The following is an 18,884-nucleotide window of genomic DNA, read 5'->3' as shown; positions in this document are numbered from 1 at the left end:
CTTGTTTTGAATAGTCCTTCAACTGCAATGTGTCTACTCAACCCCAAGGGGTCGTGAGGGGACCATTAAACATCATCGACAGGTATTTTAGTAAGAAGGCCAGTTTACAGTAGAGCTTCCTCTTAGGCTAAAAATGCTACAGTATAAAAACCTACATATCAACTAGAGTTGAGAAAAAGTTCAGATGATATCAAAAGGTCTTGTATTCCTGCATGTTATGCAAATTAACAATTCTATAAAAACTGGAGTGTATGAGCTACTTCGTAAAGCAATGATTAAATAATAAAAAGCACCTTTTATAGACTCAAAGCAGAATTTCTACAATCAAAGGCAAGTGTCTCTGTGAGAGGAACCTTGCAAAAGAGAACTGAGTATCATTCGCGCTCTGTCACTTCCTTTAGACAGCGAGTCTAGGGAGGTGGTCCAAACAAAGCAGTTCACAGACGCCTGTTAAACACATCAGTGACTGCATATACAGAGGGGTAAGTGTGTTATATTGCTTACAGTATGTATTCTATTCTTACCTGTAAAATGTTTGACTAATTATTTGTTTAAATTATTTTTCCCTTAATAATTAAAAATGTTTCTAATAATCTACTTAGCATAGCTAATTAACATTAATTATTTGAGCCTCAGTTAGGGCTATATAAATGCCTCATTCATTCATTCATGGCCTAAATTATCATGATACAATTTTTCATATCAGTCGATATCGATAATTAGCACAATAAATTGTTAAAAGGCAGATTGTTGCTCCTATGGGAAAGTTGTAGAAACCAGATCGTTAATTGATGTTTTAAACCACCCTTCATTGTCAGAACATGACAAACACTTCACGTTCTTCACATTTTCCAGTCATTTTTCCTTAACAAAATAAATATCTTAATAGAAAAAAATCATTTCTTTGTGTCTGCATGTTCAAACAGGTGATGTTTCAATTAATGAATGTGTTGCCTGACTTTGATGACACGTATCTTTGCACAATTTGCAGTGCAGGCTGCAATATTAATAATATTATATGTTTTATCTCTTAGAAATGCACATTTGACAGTAGTAGTAGCTTAAGTTAGGATGCAGAAATTAGTTTATTAACAAAAACAGTAACACCTGTAAAAGTTGTAACAACCTCATTTTTATATGGTAAAATTGAAATATTATGACTGAGTTTTATTAAAATTAACCATTGGTCTTCTAAAGTAGCATTCATTTAGATCACGATAACCCAGTTAAAACCACACATATAGCACATCACTATCATGGTAAAATCTATGGTATTTGTATGAAAAACAGTAGCCTAAATAAATTAATTTATTATAAATGCACGCGCTAGTGTAATCACAAAAATACTGTAATTACATTTCATTACTCCTTTAAAGGTACAATATGTAGGATTTTTGCAGTAAAATATCCAAAAACCACTAGGCCAATGTTATATATTTTGTTTAGTTGATCACTTACAATATCCCCAATGTTTCCAACTATTTGTAAATCGTGAGAAAATTGCGATTTTAACCAAGTAAATCGGACGTGTGAGCAGGGGTGAGGAGTCGCCAGTCAATGGCGTCATATCCGGGTTACCCTCGGTTTCCGCTCGTACTGCCATAGTAACCATGGCGACAGACGTGGACAACTGGGTTATGCTTAGCACGCTGTTGTTGTTTTGTTCAAACATTTTGGACCATGGCAAGCAGACTTTGAGACAAAGAGGACTAGAACGAAGATCAAAATCTTTCGAGATGCCGAGAGCTCCACGTCCGCGAGAGCTCTAACTTCGACTTGACAGAGACGCGAGTGTTGCATGTACTTTATTAGACAGGTGAGCAAATGTACATAAAACTAATCAATGTTATTTAGTTCAATATGATGAAATGTTAGAATATGATCTGTATGTTATTCTAATGTTGATCTAGCTTACTGCTAGCCTCATACAGCCAACAAACAACCTAACTAACAACATTCAACACACTCAAATGCAGTTTAGTGTGATAGTGTAACTGTTAGGGCAAGTGAAACAGCGCTGCGTTACCTCAAGTTTAATTTGTCTAATAAACTGACCTGTGTGAGTATTATTCAGCACTTGCGTGTAGTTCGGTAGAATGAAATGTCCTTATTCGGTAGAATGAAATGTCCCACGCGTTGCGTGTCGCGCTGGTATGCGTCTCTCATAAGCAATTGCAGCCTGCTTCATACCACAGTCATGTTAAAAACATCAATGTATTCACTCATCCATAAAAGATCCATCAGCTTGACGACAAGATCCATAATTCCACTTGATGCTTTGTGTCATCGATATACGCGCCTTTGTTATTGTAAGAGGTTAGTGACCCCTGGTGGCAAAAAATCCTACATATTGTACCTTTAATACAGGTCTACATTAATAATTTAATATTATCAATATTAACACATTTCTGTCACAATACCATGGTGCAGTTAGTGTTACTATTGTAAACCATGGTAAATGAAAGCGATTTGATGATTGAAAAGCTATTGAAAAGACTGTATCAGAAAATTGTATTGCGATAATTATCGTTATCGTTTTATCGCCTAGCCCTAGCCTTAGTTTGACCAAAACTGTAAAGCAAAAGCAATGAGATTTTAATTATAATAACTTAACAGCTCAAATATTGAGACAAACATATTTAATTGAATTATATAAAATTGAAACACCTATATTGTGGTTAAATGTGGATGCTGTGAAACACTGTAAAATTCATGCACACTTTACTGCTGGACCATGCCGATAACTATGAACTAATGACTATAGAATGTCTGCCAACATCACCCTGGTATGTTGACTAGAAAAAAAAGAAAAGCTATGGTGTTAGGGCAGTGGTTCTCAAACCTTTTTGGTCGCGCTCCCCTTTAAACCTTTAAAAAAATGTGGAATAGCTCTATAAAGGCAGAACCGCTAGCGAACCGCTATTCACGCACTTGAACACCGTTGCAACGACACCCTTCCCACACTTTGACAACCACTGTGTTAAGGGTGACAAAAAATGCTATTGTGAAAGTGGTTTATCAGCTTCTGCAATTGGGTAGAATATTTACAGGAATGCAAGTGACATTTAATGTTGCTTCTATAAATACAGAAGATATGAAGCACAGGTTTATCATTAGTGTCACCATTTTCACTCACTAGTATAAATAGTACAACTATTTAATTTTTCGCAATGATATAACTATTTAATTATTTTCTTCCTCAGCTGTTGGGAATCTCTTACTTTTTGCGAGAGCTCAATGGCAAACAGTTCACATGCTGAACACAACATTTCTTACCTATGCCAAACAACCACTACAAGTGTAGTTCTGCCCATTATCTACACCATCATGTCTCTCACTGGCCTGCCTGGGAATGCTATTTCTCTTTGGGTGTTCATGCACAAGATTGCCATCAAAACGTCCACCCATATCTACCTGATAAATCTAGGGATCTCAAACATGTTGCTCTGCCTCACCATGCCATTCCAGGCTGCATATTACTCGCTTGGAACCACATGGGACCAACGCAACACTATGTGCCAAATGGCAATAAATGGTCTTACTCCAGTGATCCATATCAACATCTGCATTGGCGTGATGATACTGAGCTGGGTGGCGCTCAGTCGCTTTGCCTCACTAATTCAACATTCGCATGCAGACCGCCCAAGCCGGTGGCTCAAAGTTCTACCCGGAGCCTTCTTTTGTCGAAAACGGCAAGCAAAACTGGCCTATGCACTGTGCCTAATCACCTGGGCTATTGTGGCCATAGCAGTCACATCCTTTGTGGTGCTGTACTCGATCAGGGCTGGAAGCGTGAAGGACGGTGACGGAGATGAAGTGTGTTACAGTGTAGCGGTGGAGGTTGGAGGGGAAGGATCTCACGTCTTCGCGCTAGTGGCTGTTTCATTGTTCTTCGTCTTCTTCCTGTTGGTCTTAAGCGCATACATGGCAGTGATCAGGCACATCTGGAGGTCCAAGAAAAGCGCGATCATCTCTGACAGGCAGAGAGTCTATGCAAGAGTGTTTCGGAATATCGTTGTCATTAAGGTCGTGCTGGTGGTCTGTCTCCTGCCGTATCACATCTATAAGGCCATCTTCGTTAACATTGTCAAAGAGCAGTCTTGGACTACATCACCCACAACAGATGCTTGCCATCCACTATCCATGTATGTGGAGGTAAAAAGCATCCTCCTCTGTTTAGCGTCTCTGCGATGTAGCACAGACCCCATCATGTACTTCCTGCTGGACAAGACGTTTCGTAGCCATGCGCTTAGCCTGATGAGATTACGCGCTAACGCAAACGACAGTCAGTCATCAAAGTCTAATGGGGGACAGATATCTCAGGCAACAACTGGGTGTCTTTAGACATTACTTGAGAGGATACTGTACGCTGACACAAAGGAGTCTCATTGTGAGCGATGTTCCCTAACAGCTGAACGATGTTTGGCCGCACACACCAATAAGAAAGCGAAAGTGAATGGGCATCTCTTCAACTGGATTACTTCCACATGTCCATTGTTCTTCAGTATTGACCTGAAGCTATGAGAATTCTTGTTTGGAATTACACAGTGCTGAGAAATGCTTTATAACAGAGGATATGTGGGCAGGCACACTGTGAAATCCAATGCAAATAAGGTGAAAAGTGACTACAAATCAGACAAGAATTCATCTGATGCTTCCGTTCCCACACCACTTTGAATTGCTTGAGTACCTTGTGTGGCTATAAAGAGATAGTTCAGCAGAAAAAATGAAAAATGCTGTCATCATTTACTTACCTTAAAGTCATTGTAAACCTGAATTACTTTTTTCCCTCTGTGGTAGACAAAAGAAGATATTTTGAAAAATGTCTGTTTTTTTTTGTTCATGTCCTGGTGACATATGCCAGACTTCTCCAATTATTTAGTCCGCTTAAACCCCATCCCTTTCTTAAAATTCTGTTGCTACTTCTGTTTCATCACAACTTAAAGAAAGTAAGTCAAACAAGTTTGGAAAGACATCGGGGTGAGTAAATGACAGCAGAATTTAGTTTTGAGTGTGTGTGTACTATCCCTTTAAGGTGATTTCTTGCACATTTACAGCATGCCACATTAACTTTTAATGACTGTACTCCCATTTCAGGTTGTTTTTCAAACATGTTGTTATAGATCTTGCCCATGCATGACAACTTGTATTTTTAATTTGTTACATTACATATACCTACTTTCCTGTTTCCATTTGCATGCTGGTTCTTGAGGTAAGTGTTATAAGCTTCCCATTAGTTGTGCAAACAGAGAATGTGTGCTTGCAAACAGTGCCTTTACATTTTTGCAGCACACTCATATGACTGTCATAGGTAATGATGCATGATGGACTAGGTATCCATTTATGTTTCTGATAGAAGCAGCATTAAAAACCATTACTTTATAGACAGTAAATATTAAAGTCTCCCAGGAGCTTCAATGTCTGCATCATTAATCCTATAAAAGAGCAAGATTATAGTTGCCTATTTTGCTTTTGTGCTGTCAATCCAATCTCAGCAAGATAGCTGGCTCCATTAACCATTTTGTCAGAATATAGTCCATCAAATTAAAGGGCAAATCTTAGGCAAACTGTATCTAGAACATCAGAAAGTTAAAAGGAAACCATTTGCTTGGTGTAGCACCATATCAATGGTACATATGCTAAACATACAGAGCAATTCATAAAGAGCAATGTTAATGTATAATCAAGAAAACCCCTGAAAACGTTGCAGTGTTCACAAGTCAGCAAATTCTCAGCAGAGACTGGTTTCTTGGCACTCTAAACTTCTGTTAAGTTCCTGTCATCAAGATCATATCTGTTCTAATAAGATCTCATTGCCCTGCAGCTAGAGATGGTAGGTTTGTATTTCTCTGAGGCATCACATTCTGGAGGTCTGATTTTTAGAGCCCGACCGGTATGGATTTTTGGGGGCCGATGCCGATACCGATATTAGGGAGTAAAAAAAAAGCACAATACCGATATATCGGCCGATATTATTTATGTGTATTTTATAATACAGTAGCAATATTATTTATGTGTATTATAGTACAGTACCAGTCAAAAGTTTGGACACACTTTCCTATTGGTGTGTACAAACTTTTGATGAGTACTGTATATATAATACACAGTATAAACAGAATAAATATATAAACGTTTTGCTCACTCAAATGTGGTGATCAAACACTTGTGTGACAAAGATATGTAATGGAGACAGAGTGAATGATAGAATGAGAATGATACATTTGAGCTGTAACCAAACTACTTTGCATTGCATGTTATATTATATTATATTCTAAATACTGTTGCATAATCTTCACTAACGACTTTGTCTTTTAATTTAGCCACGTTATATAAAACATAACTTGTATCAATAAATATATCAAAAGTGTCACTGACAAAACCTTATTATCTTCTATTTTTAGTCTTAATTCCTCTAATCTCTACCAGTGGAGGAAAAACTCAGATCTTTTTACTAAAGTAAAATTAATAATATCATAATGAAAACATTTTTAATTACATATGTACAGTACTTTTATACTATTTTAAATAAGTAGTAAGCAAAATGTACTAAACGTGAAACTAAAGTACTCTTAATGCAAAATGGCCCTATATAAAGTGTTCTAATTATATAAATGATTGGAATATTGCTTGATGTTGTAACGTAGCGTTATAGGCATATGAGCTTTAACACTGTGTCTACACCGGACGCGGCCGTTATTGCTCGCGTCGCAACAGCTGTTTACCCTAGACGCGAAAAAGCGCCCGTTACAAAGCAGAATGGGGCATCAGTTTACTGTCGGAGATTTGTCACTCGCGCCACGCATTTTAATCAATGTTTCATCAACCAATTGCCTGGATTTAATAAATAAGAAGTAAATATAGCAGACAATATAATCAGGACTTCTCAGCTGCGCGCTTGCAATAGTCACAAGCTCTCACAATATGTGACAGAGGCTGGTAGCAGAGAAATCAATTCTGTGAATTACACTGCGCAAATCAAAAGTAATAGGCTACTACCCACCGGATGAAGAAGGGTTGGCTCTCAACAGAACATAAAATATTCATTTTATTTTATTTTTCGTGTTCGCATTTATGAGGAAAAAACAATGTTACGGACGTGACAAGCTCTGAAAGCGGCACTAAAGTGCTTTAAAACTTTCACAGAGACCTCAAACAGAAAGCACAAAGCCTTTCATTAAAGTGAATTAAGTTTTGTATTAATTGTATCTTAATTTTAATCAATGTTTCATCAACCAATTGCCTAGATTTAATAAATAAGAAGTAAATATAGCAGACAATAGATAATCTCGACATGGAGGCGCTGGCGCGTGAACTGCAACTCGTCTCATAAATGAACCGAAACTCAGCGTATAGACTGGAGAAATATATCTATATTGAAATGTCTACTTTTAAACAGAACAATTCAAAACGAAAGACAGACTGCTCTCTGCTGTAATCCGTATGAAATGTGCATTTCTCTCTCGCGTGTTCACTGAAGATCGAGAGTCAGCGTCGTCAACTTATATAAAGCCAATACGTATATACTCTGTCTAAAGTTTGTCTTTGCATTTATTCTTAACACAGTTTAATTAAACCAGTGATTATTAAGTCTGATCAATACCCAATATTATAATTTATGTTGGAAAACATATTTTGAGCAGTAAAATAAATGCATTTCAGGGTATTTTGTTTAACCTTTAAATGTTGTGTCACAATTCTTAGGTTTCAGGTTTAAGGGTTTGTATTCAATAGCCTTTTTCATGTCTGCCAAATTCAAATGTTGAGAATAAAGTTGTTAAATAAACATGCATACAGTATTTCTTCAATATCAACCAAATTTACTGACTTTTATATCAGCTTTCATTAACAGAAGCACATCTGAAGCTTTATTCCTAAGAATCTGTGAGCATAGTTGATCTACATACTTTCATTTATAGGCTGTGAGTTGTGACTGCGCTGCATTTGGATCTTAAGCAACTGATCATCATAACCCTATATTAGTTTCACGTTTAATTCCCTCCTATTGACAGCTGCAGGCTGTTTATAAGAAAAGAGAACATTCCTTTAGAAGCAGTTTACGGCAATGTGTAATTTTAGGATTTTAAATGACACATCTTTAAAATCACAGGGGGGAGGCTACAAAAGTGTGAAAATCGTAAAGACCTCAGTGTGTAAAAAAAGGGGTTTACTAGTCATCTGAAGCACTGATGGTGCGTTCACGTGCTATGGAAAATATGATATTTTTCCACTTGTGAACTGGTATTTACCAGTGTGTTGCGTTCAAGTGCTTTTGTTGTCGTAATGTGGTAAAAAGATGGAGATCCAGACCTTTTATTTAGCTAAAACTATTTTAGATTGCTTAAGTCATCTGCTACAGCAAGAAAATGATTTATCAAAACTCAAAAGGTAAATAATATGCTGTATATTTTCTAGATCATGAATAGTACATATTTTTACCATTCACGACTCTCGCGTTGCTCTCCGCCATTTTGAAAAGGTCAAAGGTTATCTCATCTCGGCAACTCGTGCATCAAAATATTCTACGAGCTGCCCAGTGGAAAATACCACATGAGGGGGTGTTCATGTGCATTTTCCACGTCGGCTTTTGGTATTTACCATAATTACCATAGCACGTGAACGCACCATAAGACACCACTGAGCTTACCTTCACATCCCGGTGAATGATGTTGTTGTCATGGCAATACCGTAATGCCTCTAGGATCTGTCTCATGTAGTGACTAAAGGAATAGAGAAGAGAGGAGGGTGGGAAAGAGAGAAACCCATTTTAATCTGAATGGAAAGAAAGTGGGAACTAGGTTTGGAACTATATGATGGTACTATATGAGTAAATGATGACACAATTTTCTTTTTGGGGGGAACTATCCTTTTTAACACAGAGAACACAGTCTAAAACTTTAAGGAGAGCACAGGAACAGGAAATGGATGAAACTGTCCTTAGAGCTGTTTACCTGGCAACTGCCTCACTGTAAACAAAACCAGCGTCTGCTCTCTTCACAATCTCAAAGCAGAGATCTGCTCCATCCATACTGAAAGACAGAACAAGACAAGAAACTATATATCAGCAATATAAAGTCAAATACTGGCACTATCAGTTCTAAGGTTCATTTATGATTTAACTTTACAGGAAATAAATACAAATCTTTAAGATACTTGTGAAAAACCAATTGTGTCTGTGACCCCGCCTACACTGAAATGTAATTTGCCCCAAATCCCACCATAGATCTATACATTAAACATCAAGGTTGATTTAAAAAACTTTTGCAACTTTGAGGGCCAGATGTACGTACATTTGCGAACGCAGCATTAATAGCGCCATGGCCAAGACGCAGAAAGCGCTTGATGTGAAGTTCATCAGGTAATCAGCGCCTGTCCCCAGCCACTATACCGTAAATTGCGAGTATTTAAACGCGCAATTGAATGGTCCTCCTCCTCTCACTGCTGATGCTATGACTGTATGAAATTATCCTGATGCCAATAATTGTAATGTAGCAAGGAGTTTAACAACTGCTGGAATGGAATGTGAACGCTGAGTCGGAGATTCGATGTCATCTTTGATTTATTCCAGTAATCTGTAACGCTTAATGATTTAGTTTTCACTCAACTGAAAAAGTGTGATTCTTGTGGCAAAAATCTTTTCAGCTCGTCTCCTAAGCCTATGTCTTCATCTTGCTCGGATTACTGCTGCCATTTCACCAGGAGGCATATGCCAGGAAACCCGCTTCCTAAGTTACACCTGCTTTTAAGAGGCGGAGAATTTTCAGTGCAAAATAGAGGCGTGCTTTCACCGGCTTTTTCTGTACATAACGCGGAATACATAATTAGGCGCAGTTTACGTTTCCCCTCCCATCTCTTTATGTGACACTCCCACTTTCCCCTTGACCATCCCATGAATGCATATGCATGACACGAAAAGCGCATTTTGCCATTTTCAGTTCCCGCGACAGGCAGTCTGCACTTTCATCTCGGTGCGTCACGTTCGTACATACCTCGCCATGGTTTTATGCGCACTTTGCGAAACAAATACGCCTGAAGTGGGCGCAAAAGTGTTAGTACATCTGGCCCTCAGTGTGGGAAGACACATTTAATGCAAAACATGTCTTAAGTGTGATTTTTGCATCTAAAGGCAAAACCAGAGTGGCATGCTGGTAGTTGCCCATTATCTCTGAGGACAAACTCAACTGTAAACCTGAGTCAATTGTGGCCAATTTCAGAAATTAACACTTTTCTGATTGAAATATTTTCCCAATGCTTTAACAATAAGATCGTGTTGTTTCCAGAGGGCAGCAGAGCTCTGGAAGCTCCTGCTTTTGTGTCGGCTCGTGTCTCTAAGGCCTTTAAAGAAAATCCCTTGAGAGGCAGCTGCGCTTCTCCAGATAAGAACTCACACTTCATGAAAGTTCTTTGAGAAAAGCTTGGCACTTCAGATAAGCATATGAGCATTTAGCATTTGGAAAATTAAAAAGCTCACCCTAGTCCACAAAACTGCTGAGAGAGCAACAGACACAGGCTCCTCTGGACAGAGAACAGGATGTTCATGTCTTGTTTTGAGATGCTTTTTAGAGTTCACTGACCAAACCTCACCACAATATGCTTCTATATAGCCTAACCTTCAAAACATTGCTACTTTCACACACTCCAGACGAATGTGTTGGACACACATGTGTTACAATAAACAAAAAAACAGCACTGCATTTGGATTTCTTGTGTACATGAGTACATGTGTTAAGCTTGTCGATGTTATGTTTCCCAATGCAATAAATCCAACATTTAAATTAAAAATGTTTGATTTCATTTGGGAGTTTATGTGAACAAAGAATTAATGGAATAATAAAACAAGTGCAGATTTGCTCAGAGTGAAGGACTTACAACTCAAACACCATGTAGAGCATGCCATCAGAGCTGTAGGTCTCCAGAAGCTCCACTATGTGAGGATGTTTCAGCATGTGACAGATGCTCGCTTCCCTCTTCAGATCTACAGGAAGACAAAGAGGTGAATTTTAGTTTCAAATCAAGTCACTTTGAGGAAATGTAATTTTGTACAAACCAATTTATTATTTTTAGCAACATTAAAATAAACTTTTATCCAAAGGTTTGGTGGTTTAAATGTAAGCATAATGAATGATCTTGTTTCCATGTTTATTGTAATATCCCAATTTAATACAAAAAGTCAACCTCAGCACCACTTATATACATGCTATAGTGCGATTTACAAACACACATATACGTATCATACACTTTGACTAAGGAACTACCATGGATAAAACTTCTTAAAAATCATACAATAGAGGGGTCAATGACGTGACGCTAAGTTTTTGTCCAGATCTATTAATGCATTTAAAAATATAGTGCAATTCATACATACAAGGACTTGAATACATCTCTTCTATGACAAACGTTTTTATTTTCTGTATTAAAATTAATAAAATTATGAGTCAAATAAGGTTTGGGTGTTCCAACTGTTCCGATATCATTAATGGATAATAAAAAAAATAAGAATACCATAAAACTTTTTATAATTAAATTATTTTATATTATTTCTAATGTATCATAAATATATATTTACAATTTTTAAAAATAATAATGTCTGCCACCTCAAAGTAATGCTGCGAGTAATGCCCCACCCCCACAGAGACAGAGCAGATAGAACAGGATATGAGCATCTCAGCTATCGAACATGTGCTACTGCTAACCACAAAGCAACGAGTCGGAATAACAATATGAATCACAATATGTGCATGCAAGCTCCTCGCTCTTTCCTGAAACTGCTCTGCGTTCTTTCAAACTTCCTAAATAGAGGGGAGTCCTCCCGCCTTTCCTGATCTGTTTCATCAGCTGTGACCCAGTTGGCAAACCATAGCCTCCAGGAGTGGGGAAATACCTCTTACTGTATATCATTGCAGATTACAGTGCATCTACAGTACACAGACCGGAGATCACGACAGAGACTTTATGATGTGTGAGGTTAGAGTGTTGCTGGTGTGCAACAAACTCTAGACCACTCTCATAAATGTAACACTTAAATCAACATCTGCTCAGTTGAGGAACATCTCTCCGGCAGTCAACAACAAAAAGTAATAGTGGTCCATCTTGAGACTCAACATCGATCAGACCGACCAGCCCAGAGGCTTGTTACTGATCAGCCATAAAACAGACACTCCTCTGAGTGATATACAGTATGCAGACTTATTTATTTAAACCATCAACCAGACATTATAGATGAGACTTTAAATTATGAGAGCCAATGGAGTAAAAGCACTTATTAAAGGGAAAAAATAAGGCCCCTAATAAAAGCCATAAAATAAAGTGTTTTTATGACACTTGACACTTCCACTCAAACAGACTTTTTGCCTTCAACTTGTTTGAAATGTTTTGCTTACCAACTGTGCTTGTGACAAAATGAGTTATTTTTCCAACAAAACGTAAAGCAGAACAACCGTTTTCAACATCGTCAATAATCAGAAATGTGTCTTGAGCAGCAAATCAGCATATTAGAATGATTTCTGGAGGATCATGTGACTGAAGACTGGAGTAATGGCTGCTGAAATTCAGCTTTGCATTACAGAAATAAATTACATTTTAAAATATATTAAAATAGAAAAGAGCCATTTTAAATTGTAATAATATTTCACAATATTACTGTTTTACTGTAATAAACGAGAGACTTCATTAGAAAACATAAAAAAAAATCTTCACATTTTTGAAAGGTACTATACATGTTTAAATGCAGCTTTAATATCAAAAATACTTTTTAAGGCCACAGTTTTCATGTTTGTTATAGTTTGTGAGTGGCTCGTCTCCAGACTGCAGTGTTTATTAAACTAGTGCTGTGGCAGTTCTGTCTTGCGGCATGGCTTCTGGCCTCTTAATGACCACTCCATCACTATGACACCACCTCCACTAATATGCCTCATGTCTGGAGGTGAGAAAGGAAAGATTTACCACTATTAGGTTCGGCACTTGCGTAGTACAGTAAGCATTGTTTGCAAGCCTAGATGAACATAAAGCACTGATGTTTAATGTGACATAATATAACATAAGTATGATGGTTGAGTGAACATGAAACTATTGAACATTGACTCATTTATCTGATTTCAGCATATAGATGTGCAATAACGTTATTTTCCCATTGTTAAAATCACTATGGTACAATCTCTTGTAGCTTCTTATACTACATTCTTATCTTATACTACACTGTCAAAAAAATAATTAATTCAATTGGTTCTAAAGTTTCCATTGTACTGAAGTAATGTTGTGTTTATTCAGTTGCAAATATCTAAATGTCGCAGGTCGTCGTGCAGCACTCTTCCATCTGCTCCAGCTGTTTGAAGCCTGTGTTTCAATGGTGGGGTGCTTAGGGACTTATGGGAAAATCTGGGACACTCATGAGGAGTCGATGTGCAGCTTTAATATGATGGAACGGCAATCTGAGATGCAACTCGATTATTTGAGGAGGAAAATCTTTCAAATCAGAGGGTGAGATTTACTCACGGAGAAGAGGCAGCTTGGTTTGGATGTTTGGCACAACATTCCCACACAGTTTACGACACTCTCTACTCTCTATCAAGTCTACCCTGGGACATTCCCACGAGTATTGGTGTCTATAAGTGGCCAAATTTCTCACAACACACTCGGCGGCACATGCATATGACACTTAGTGAAGTACAGAAGATTTTACAGCTTCTTTGGTGAGGGCTTACTGAGATGCAGTAATAAAACATGTTGGCTGGCTCCAGCAGGAAGGAGAGCAGGGGCTGAGCTGACAGCAGACGTCCAGCACCTGAACAATCCCTCTCATGACAGATAAACACAAACACACTCACACTGCTGACCTTCTGCTGTCCCCCTGGACTCAGGCCCGCTTTATCTTGCACTGTGCACTGTGTGTGAGAATGTGCGCTTTGAAGTGATGGGCAGTGCATCATGACAAACCTGGGGTCTAGTGATTAGAACAAGTGCCTTAACACGTTAAACTGTGGTGCTAATATGGATGACAAGAATTCAGATCTGGCTTGCAACTTTCTCCTGTTCCCTGCTCTTCTCCTTATAATTTTGATTCCATTCTCTACTACTTAGTATAAATTAGTCACCAATCAATGTTTTTTTTTTTAATGCTGAAATTAAGCTGATATATCTTTAAACTAAACAATTTAATTTAAAGATGGTATAAAACATACAAAACATTACTGGAATAAAATTAATATTTTATTTAATATTTTCTAAAACCGTTTGAAATAACTGATTTCAAAATAAATCATTTTGGGGAAAAGATTGATAATTTAGCAAAATCTCCTTGATTCTGTTCTGTAGCCCTATTATAGACTACAGTATTTTTTACACAAATAAAAAAAAACGTTGAAAGAAATTAAAAAAGAAAATAAACACTCGGAAGCACTAATAAACACTTGGAATCTACAATATAATTTCTACAATTATGGAATCTATTATGGAATCTTGGAATCTACAATATAATAAATAAATAATAATTTTTGGAACTCAACAGTATCTGTTCCCCTTCGTCACTGTCACTGTAAAGAATAGAGCAGCATAAATATTCTGCCTAACATCTCCTTATGGAAAAAAGAAAGTCATACCGGTCTGGATGGAACAAAAGAAGGATGAATAAATGATTACAACATTTTCTTTTTGAGTACTCCTTTAATTATTATGCATTACCATTTTTCAGTCATGTTACATGCACAAAGCCACTTTAAGTGGGATGATGCAAAATCATGACACAGTTATGCGTAAATAGCTTCAATGCTTTCTGTGATATCCAGTTAGTGTAAAGTACCACATTTGTGCTAACAACACAATTAAAACATTTGTAGTATTCAAGTCTGTTGCAAAGTATTTTTTAACGGATTGTGTGTCAGAGTGTCAGTGTGTCAGAGTCTCATTCTGCTATTCTGGGGGTATTCCTTACACCAGGGAATGATATACTGCACATTAACCGTTTGAATGTTGTGGAGAAATGTGCTTCTCTTTTAACTGCATTAACATTTAATGTCCTCCTGCTCCAATATAGCACATATGAGACACAGAGGCACAGAGGAGAATATGGAAACAATCAGTCACCCTGACGCGGTAAATAAAGAGGACTGAGACGAACGCAAGCAATCGGCCCATTTATAGAGCAAAGAATGGGAAAAAATGAACATATATCACTCTATGAAGATAAGCAGGCAAATCAACCTGTGCACACAAAATTACATTAGCCTGTGAAACACACATGGTACCTGCTGAAGAATGAGCACCATCACTCACACAGCACCATAACTAATAAAGGAGTGAAATATTCTCACAATCACTCAGGCAATTTACAACCGCAGGAAAGACCTTCAATTCAATGGCAACCATGAAGCCGCTCTATCCTTCTCTCTTGCTCCATAAAGAATGAAATGTATGGCAATCTCTTTGAAAGCAGATGAGAGTTCTGAAGGTTGCAGACAGTGCAGATATTTTGCCCTGACCTACACCTCAAGATGAGGACTAAATTAAAAAAAAAAAAAAAATCACCAATTAAAATCTGAGAGTGACATACTGAGACAAAAGTTTAAAGTTCCAGTTCCTTTCATGTTGAGATGAGAGATATGTGAAATATGTATGAAATATACAGCTGGCAATACAAAATTAAGCAAAATAATGACTAATGTAAAATGTTAATGTGCTTTCATTTGGTCATTACGTTTAAGACTTGTTAGAATAGTTTTGTTATCTTATCTTGCAACTTGTAAGAATGAGACTGTTAAGAAAGAGTTTTTATCAGTAGCAAAATAAGCATTAGAATTAGTAAATTTGATTCATAATCATTTCTGTGCATTGGTTCAGTGAAACGGTTTAAATGAATCGATTCAAACCAATGATTCACTGATTAGTTAGATGATGGCTCATGAATTAGAAGTCTTTTAGTATGTGGATAAATATTGCTGATTGAATTGATTCAATAAAACTGACAGTTCCCAGAAATGAATCAAAGAGCTTAATGTATTGTTATATTGATGCCTAATGCCTTTATTTGTGTATGAAATATCATATGCAGGCATGCATGTATATATTTCGTCATTATGAGAGTATCATATACAATTGTAAAGGCTCGAAGTCCCAGCATGCTTTTTATAGCTTTACAATGTCTTCCTGGCAGCCATAAAAATGACATTAAAAAGCCCTAAGGTCCACAGTGCTGCTGAACCTGAAGAATCAAAAGAGGAAAAAACACAGCAATGATAATAACACCCAATGTGATGAATGAAATGTCATTGTTTGCTCAGGCTGACATACACCACCCTCCCACTGGTCACTGTAGTTTACTGTTGTAATGACAGAGCTTTCCTTTCTATGAGGACTCAAAGGCCATGTACACACTGCAGCTAAACTCAGGTGTCCATTCACCTTTTAGTGCTTAATCCTGTTCTGTACACACACACAGTTCAATCATTTACAGGAGTGACAACCGCATTCTACAGCCAACATTTTAGACAACAACTACTTGTTGATGGCGTTTTTTAACGTGCACCAGAGATGTTTCTCTCTTCTGTATGTGACATCACAGGGAAAGCGGTAAAAGCCTTGACTCGTTTGTGTTGCCAGATCTTGTTAGAAAACAGCGAACAAGAACAAGCCCACAATAAACTGAAATAACTTCAAATGTTTTATACTGAAAATAAGACCAAAATATCACACCCCACACTTGCTCGCTTTAATAACTCCATAAACCCGAGTGCTTTATGAGCCAAACTGAAAAACGAGCCCAAAATGATGCTTATAAGTGGACATGGCTAGTTTATTAGAAGCATAAGCAAAACACAATGCCTCCGTCGACTGTGCTTTAAGGTAAAATTGCTGAACATAACGAGCATTTTGTTGCTGTAATATTCTTTGGTCAGAAAAGTGGACACCAAACACACGAGATGCCAGAACTTTGCTATGGTTATACCACGATGTCAATCATCGCAGTTTCGGGAGCGAGTCATGTTCCGTAAGCACACGGAACGATAATTTATTGGACTCACTCACGCATTTGGCCAAAGATACTGAACCTTATCAAAGACACTCTCAAAGAAACTGTAAATAATCTTAAAGAGTTAAACACAACACACAGATGAGCTGATAGCGGTAGAGCCAGCTAGTGTGATGTGAACTACAGGACCACTTCTGACATTAAACATAGATTAGACAATATGTACTATCTTAAATTATATTTTTTATGAAATATCTCAATTTCTATATTTGCCATGTAGAAAGATTCAAACTGCTTAAAGGACAAAGTAAATTAAACAATCAAGTTAAAAATAATCAAGGTACAGTATTTTAAGGTACAGAAACTGTTTTTATCATTTGAGAAATATTTCTAAATTGAGAACATTGTTGTCCAAAGCTGACATGGAGATGATTATTCATGCCTTTATTTCTTCTTATTTAGATTATTATAATTGTCTTTTTTTAACTTGTTTTAACAAATCTTCTCTGAGTCGTCTCCAAATGGTGCAAAACGCTGCAGCCGGGCTTTTAACAGGAACCAACAGAAGGACACACATTACACTGGTTTTATCCACACTCCATTGGCTTCCAGTCAAATATAGGATTTATTATAAAATTTAAGTTGTGACTTTTAGAGCACTACATGGACAGGCCTCCCAGTACATCACAGACCTGTTGTTGACCCCCTCCTCCTCCTCCTCCTCCTCCTCCTCCTCCTCCTCCTCCTCCTCCTCCTCCTCCTCCTCCTCCTCCTCCTCCTCCTCCTCCTCCTCCTCCTCCTCCTCCTCCTCCTCCTCCTCCTCCTCCTCCTCCTCCTCCCGCACTCTGCGGCCCTCAGGTCAAAACCTCCTGATGGTCCCCAAAACCCGCTTTAAAACTTGGGGGGATCTGTCCTTTCAGGCAGTAGCCCCCAAACTCTGAAACGCCCTGCCCCTGTCGCTGCATGTGGTCGAATCTGTTGATTCTTTTAAAAAGCAGCTGAATACACTTATTTAGACAAGCTTTTAGTTGATTGGGCTTTTATGTTTTATGTTTTGTTTTTAGCTCTGATAGTTTTATCTGTGTTTTATTGTTCTTTAATTTAAATTGTTGCACTTTGTAAAGCACTTTGTGATTTCTATCTCGGATAGGTGCTATATAAATAAAGTATACTTACTTACTAGTATGTTTTCTACACCGTCTTCAGCTAAATGAGCGAAATCAAAATTAAATTTTTTGTGCAATAAAATACATAATACATGCGATAAACATTTAACAGCATAATTTACCTATATATATTTTACTCAAATGTTTTAATAAATGAAAATGACATGCAGAGACTTTTTCACATTTTGCAAACAAATCGTTGAATCAGAGTTTTGAATTGATTCACTGAATCCGACAGTTTAAACTGATTTACAGAAACGAATCAAGGCTCAAAAAACTAGTCTAATGACAGTCTATTAAAAGCACATTAAAATCATTACAATATTCACAATGTTGGTTCATTTTATTATTTTTTCATTTTATGCCAGCAAAATCATTGCAAATAAACCACTTCGTTTAACTAGCATCACTTTACCCTACCCGTAAATCTCAATCCTTAAATTTACAAGTCGAAAATCCCTTCAAGCATAGGCAACTCATTTGAATGCAAATGCCTGGACCAATCAGCATGCAGACACCTCAGGACACATTTTTCAGGATATGAACTTTCTGCTTAAACAAGAAGAATCTACTACAGAAATGTGTGTAGATGAGAATTTCAATTTGTCCAAAAATAATAAGTAGTGATTATTTATATAAAAAATAAATTTAAAAAAGCAGTGTATGTCTAGTCTAGTTTACTTGCTGTTAAGTGCACCAGCGGATCTGATGCCATAAACCTCTCACATTTGTGCTACTCCACTTTTGAGTCCTTCCTGAAG

At 37.3% G+C, this 18,884-nt stretch overlaps 2 protein-coding genes across 23 annotated transcripts in view; one reads left to right on the top strand and one right to left on the bottom strand.

Moving 5' to 3' along the window:
• caska (calcium/calmodulin-dependent serine protein kinase a) overlaps positions 1–18,884 on the bottom strand; it is a 219,665-nt gene that overhangs the window by 46,690 nt on the left and 154,091 nt on the right. For all 22 annotated transcript variants that reach the window (XM_056232935.1, XM_056232933.1, XM_056232946.1 and 19 more), the window contains exons 3-5: positions 10,867–10,972; positions 8,949–9,026; positions 8,645–8,717 (exon numbers count right to left, since the gene is read on the bottom strand). In XM_056232935.1, coding sequence (XP_056088910.1) covers positions 8,645–8,717; positions 8,949–9,026; positions 10,867–10,972 — 257 coding nt within the window. The remainder of the gene's footprint in view (positions 1–8,644; positions 8,718–8,948; positions 9,027–10,866; positions 10,973–18,884) is intronic.
• Positions 392–4,593, top strand: LOC130069215 (probable G-protein coupled receptor 82). The gene is made up of 2 exons (XM_056232968.1): positions 392–482; positions 3,204–4,593. The coding sequence occupies exon 2, from the start codon at positions 3,238–3,240 to the stop codon at positions 4,342–4,344; it is 1,107 nt and encodes a 368-aa protein (XP_056088943.1). The 5' UTR covers positions 392–482; positions 3,204–3,237; the 3' UTR covers positions 4,345–4,593.

This window comes from Rhinichthys klamathensis, unplaced genomic scaffold, assembly GCF_029890125.1.
Source record: "Rhinichthys klamathensis goyatoka isolate OS25496 unplaced genomic scaffold, OSU_Roscu_1.1 h1tg000358l_1, whole genome shotgun sequence".
In the NCBI taxonomy this organism is placed as follows: Eukaryota; Metazoa; Chordata; class Actinopteri; order Cypriniformes; family Leuciscidae; genus Rhinichthys; species Rhinichthys klamathensis.
The sequence above is the reverse complement of the archived record's forward strand: the minus strand, read 5'-3'. Positions and strand labels throughout refer to the sequence as shown.

Coding starts and splice junctions, on each gene's coding strand:
- LOC130069215 (XM_056232968.1), top strand. CDS start 3,238: ATGGCAAACAGTTCACATGCTGAACACAACATTTCTTACCTATGCCAA.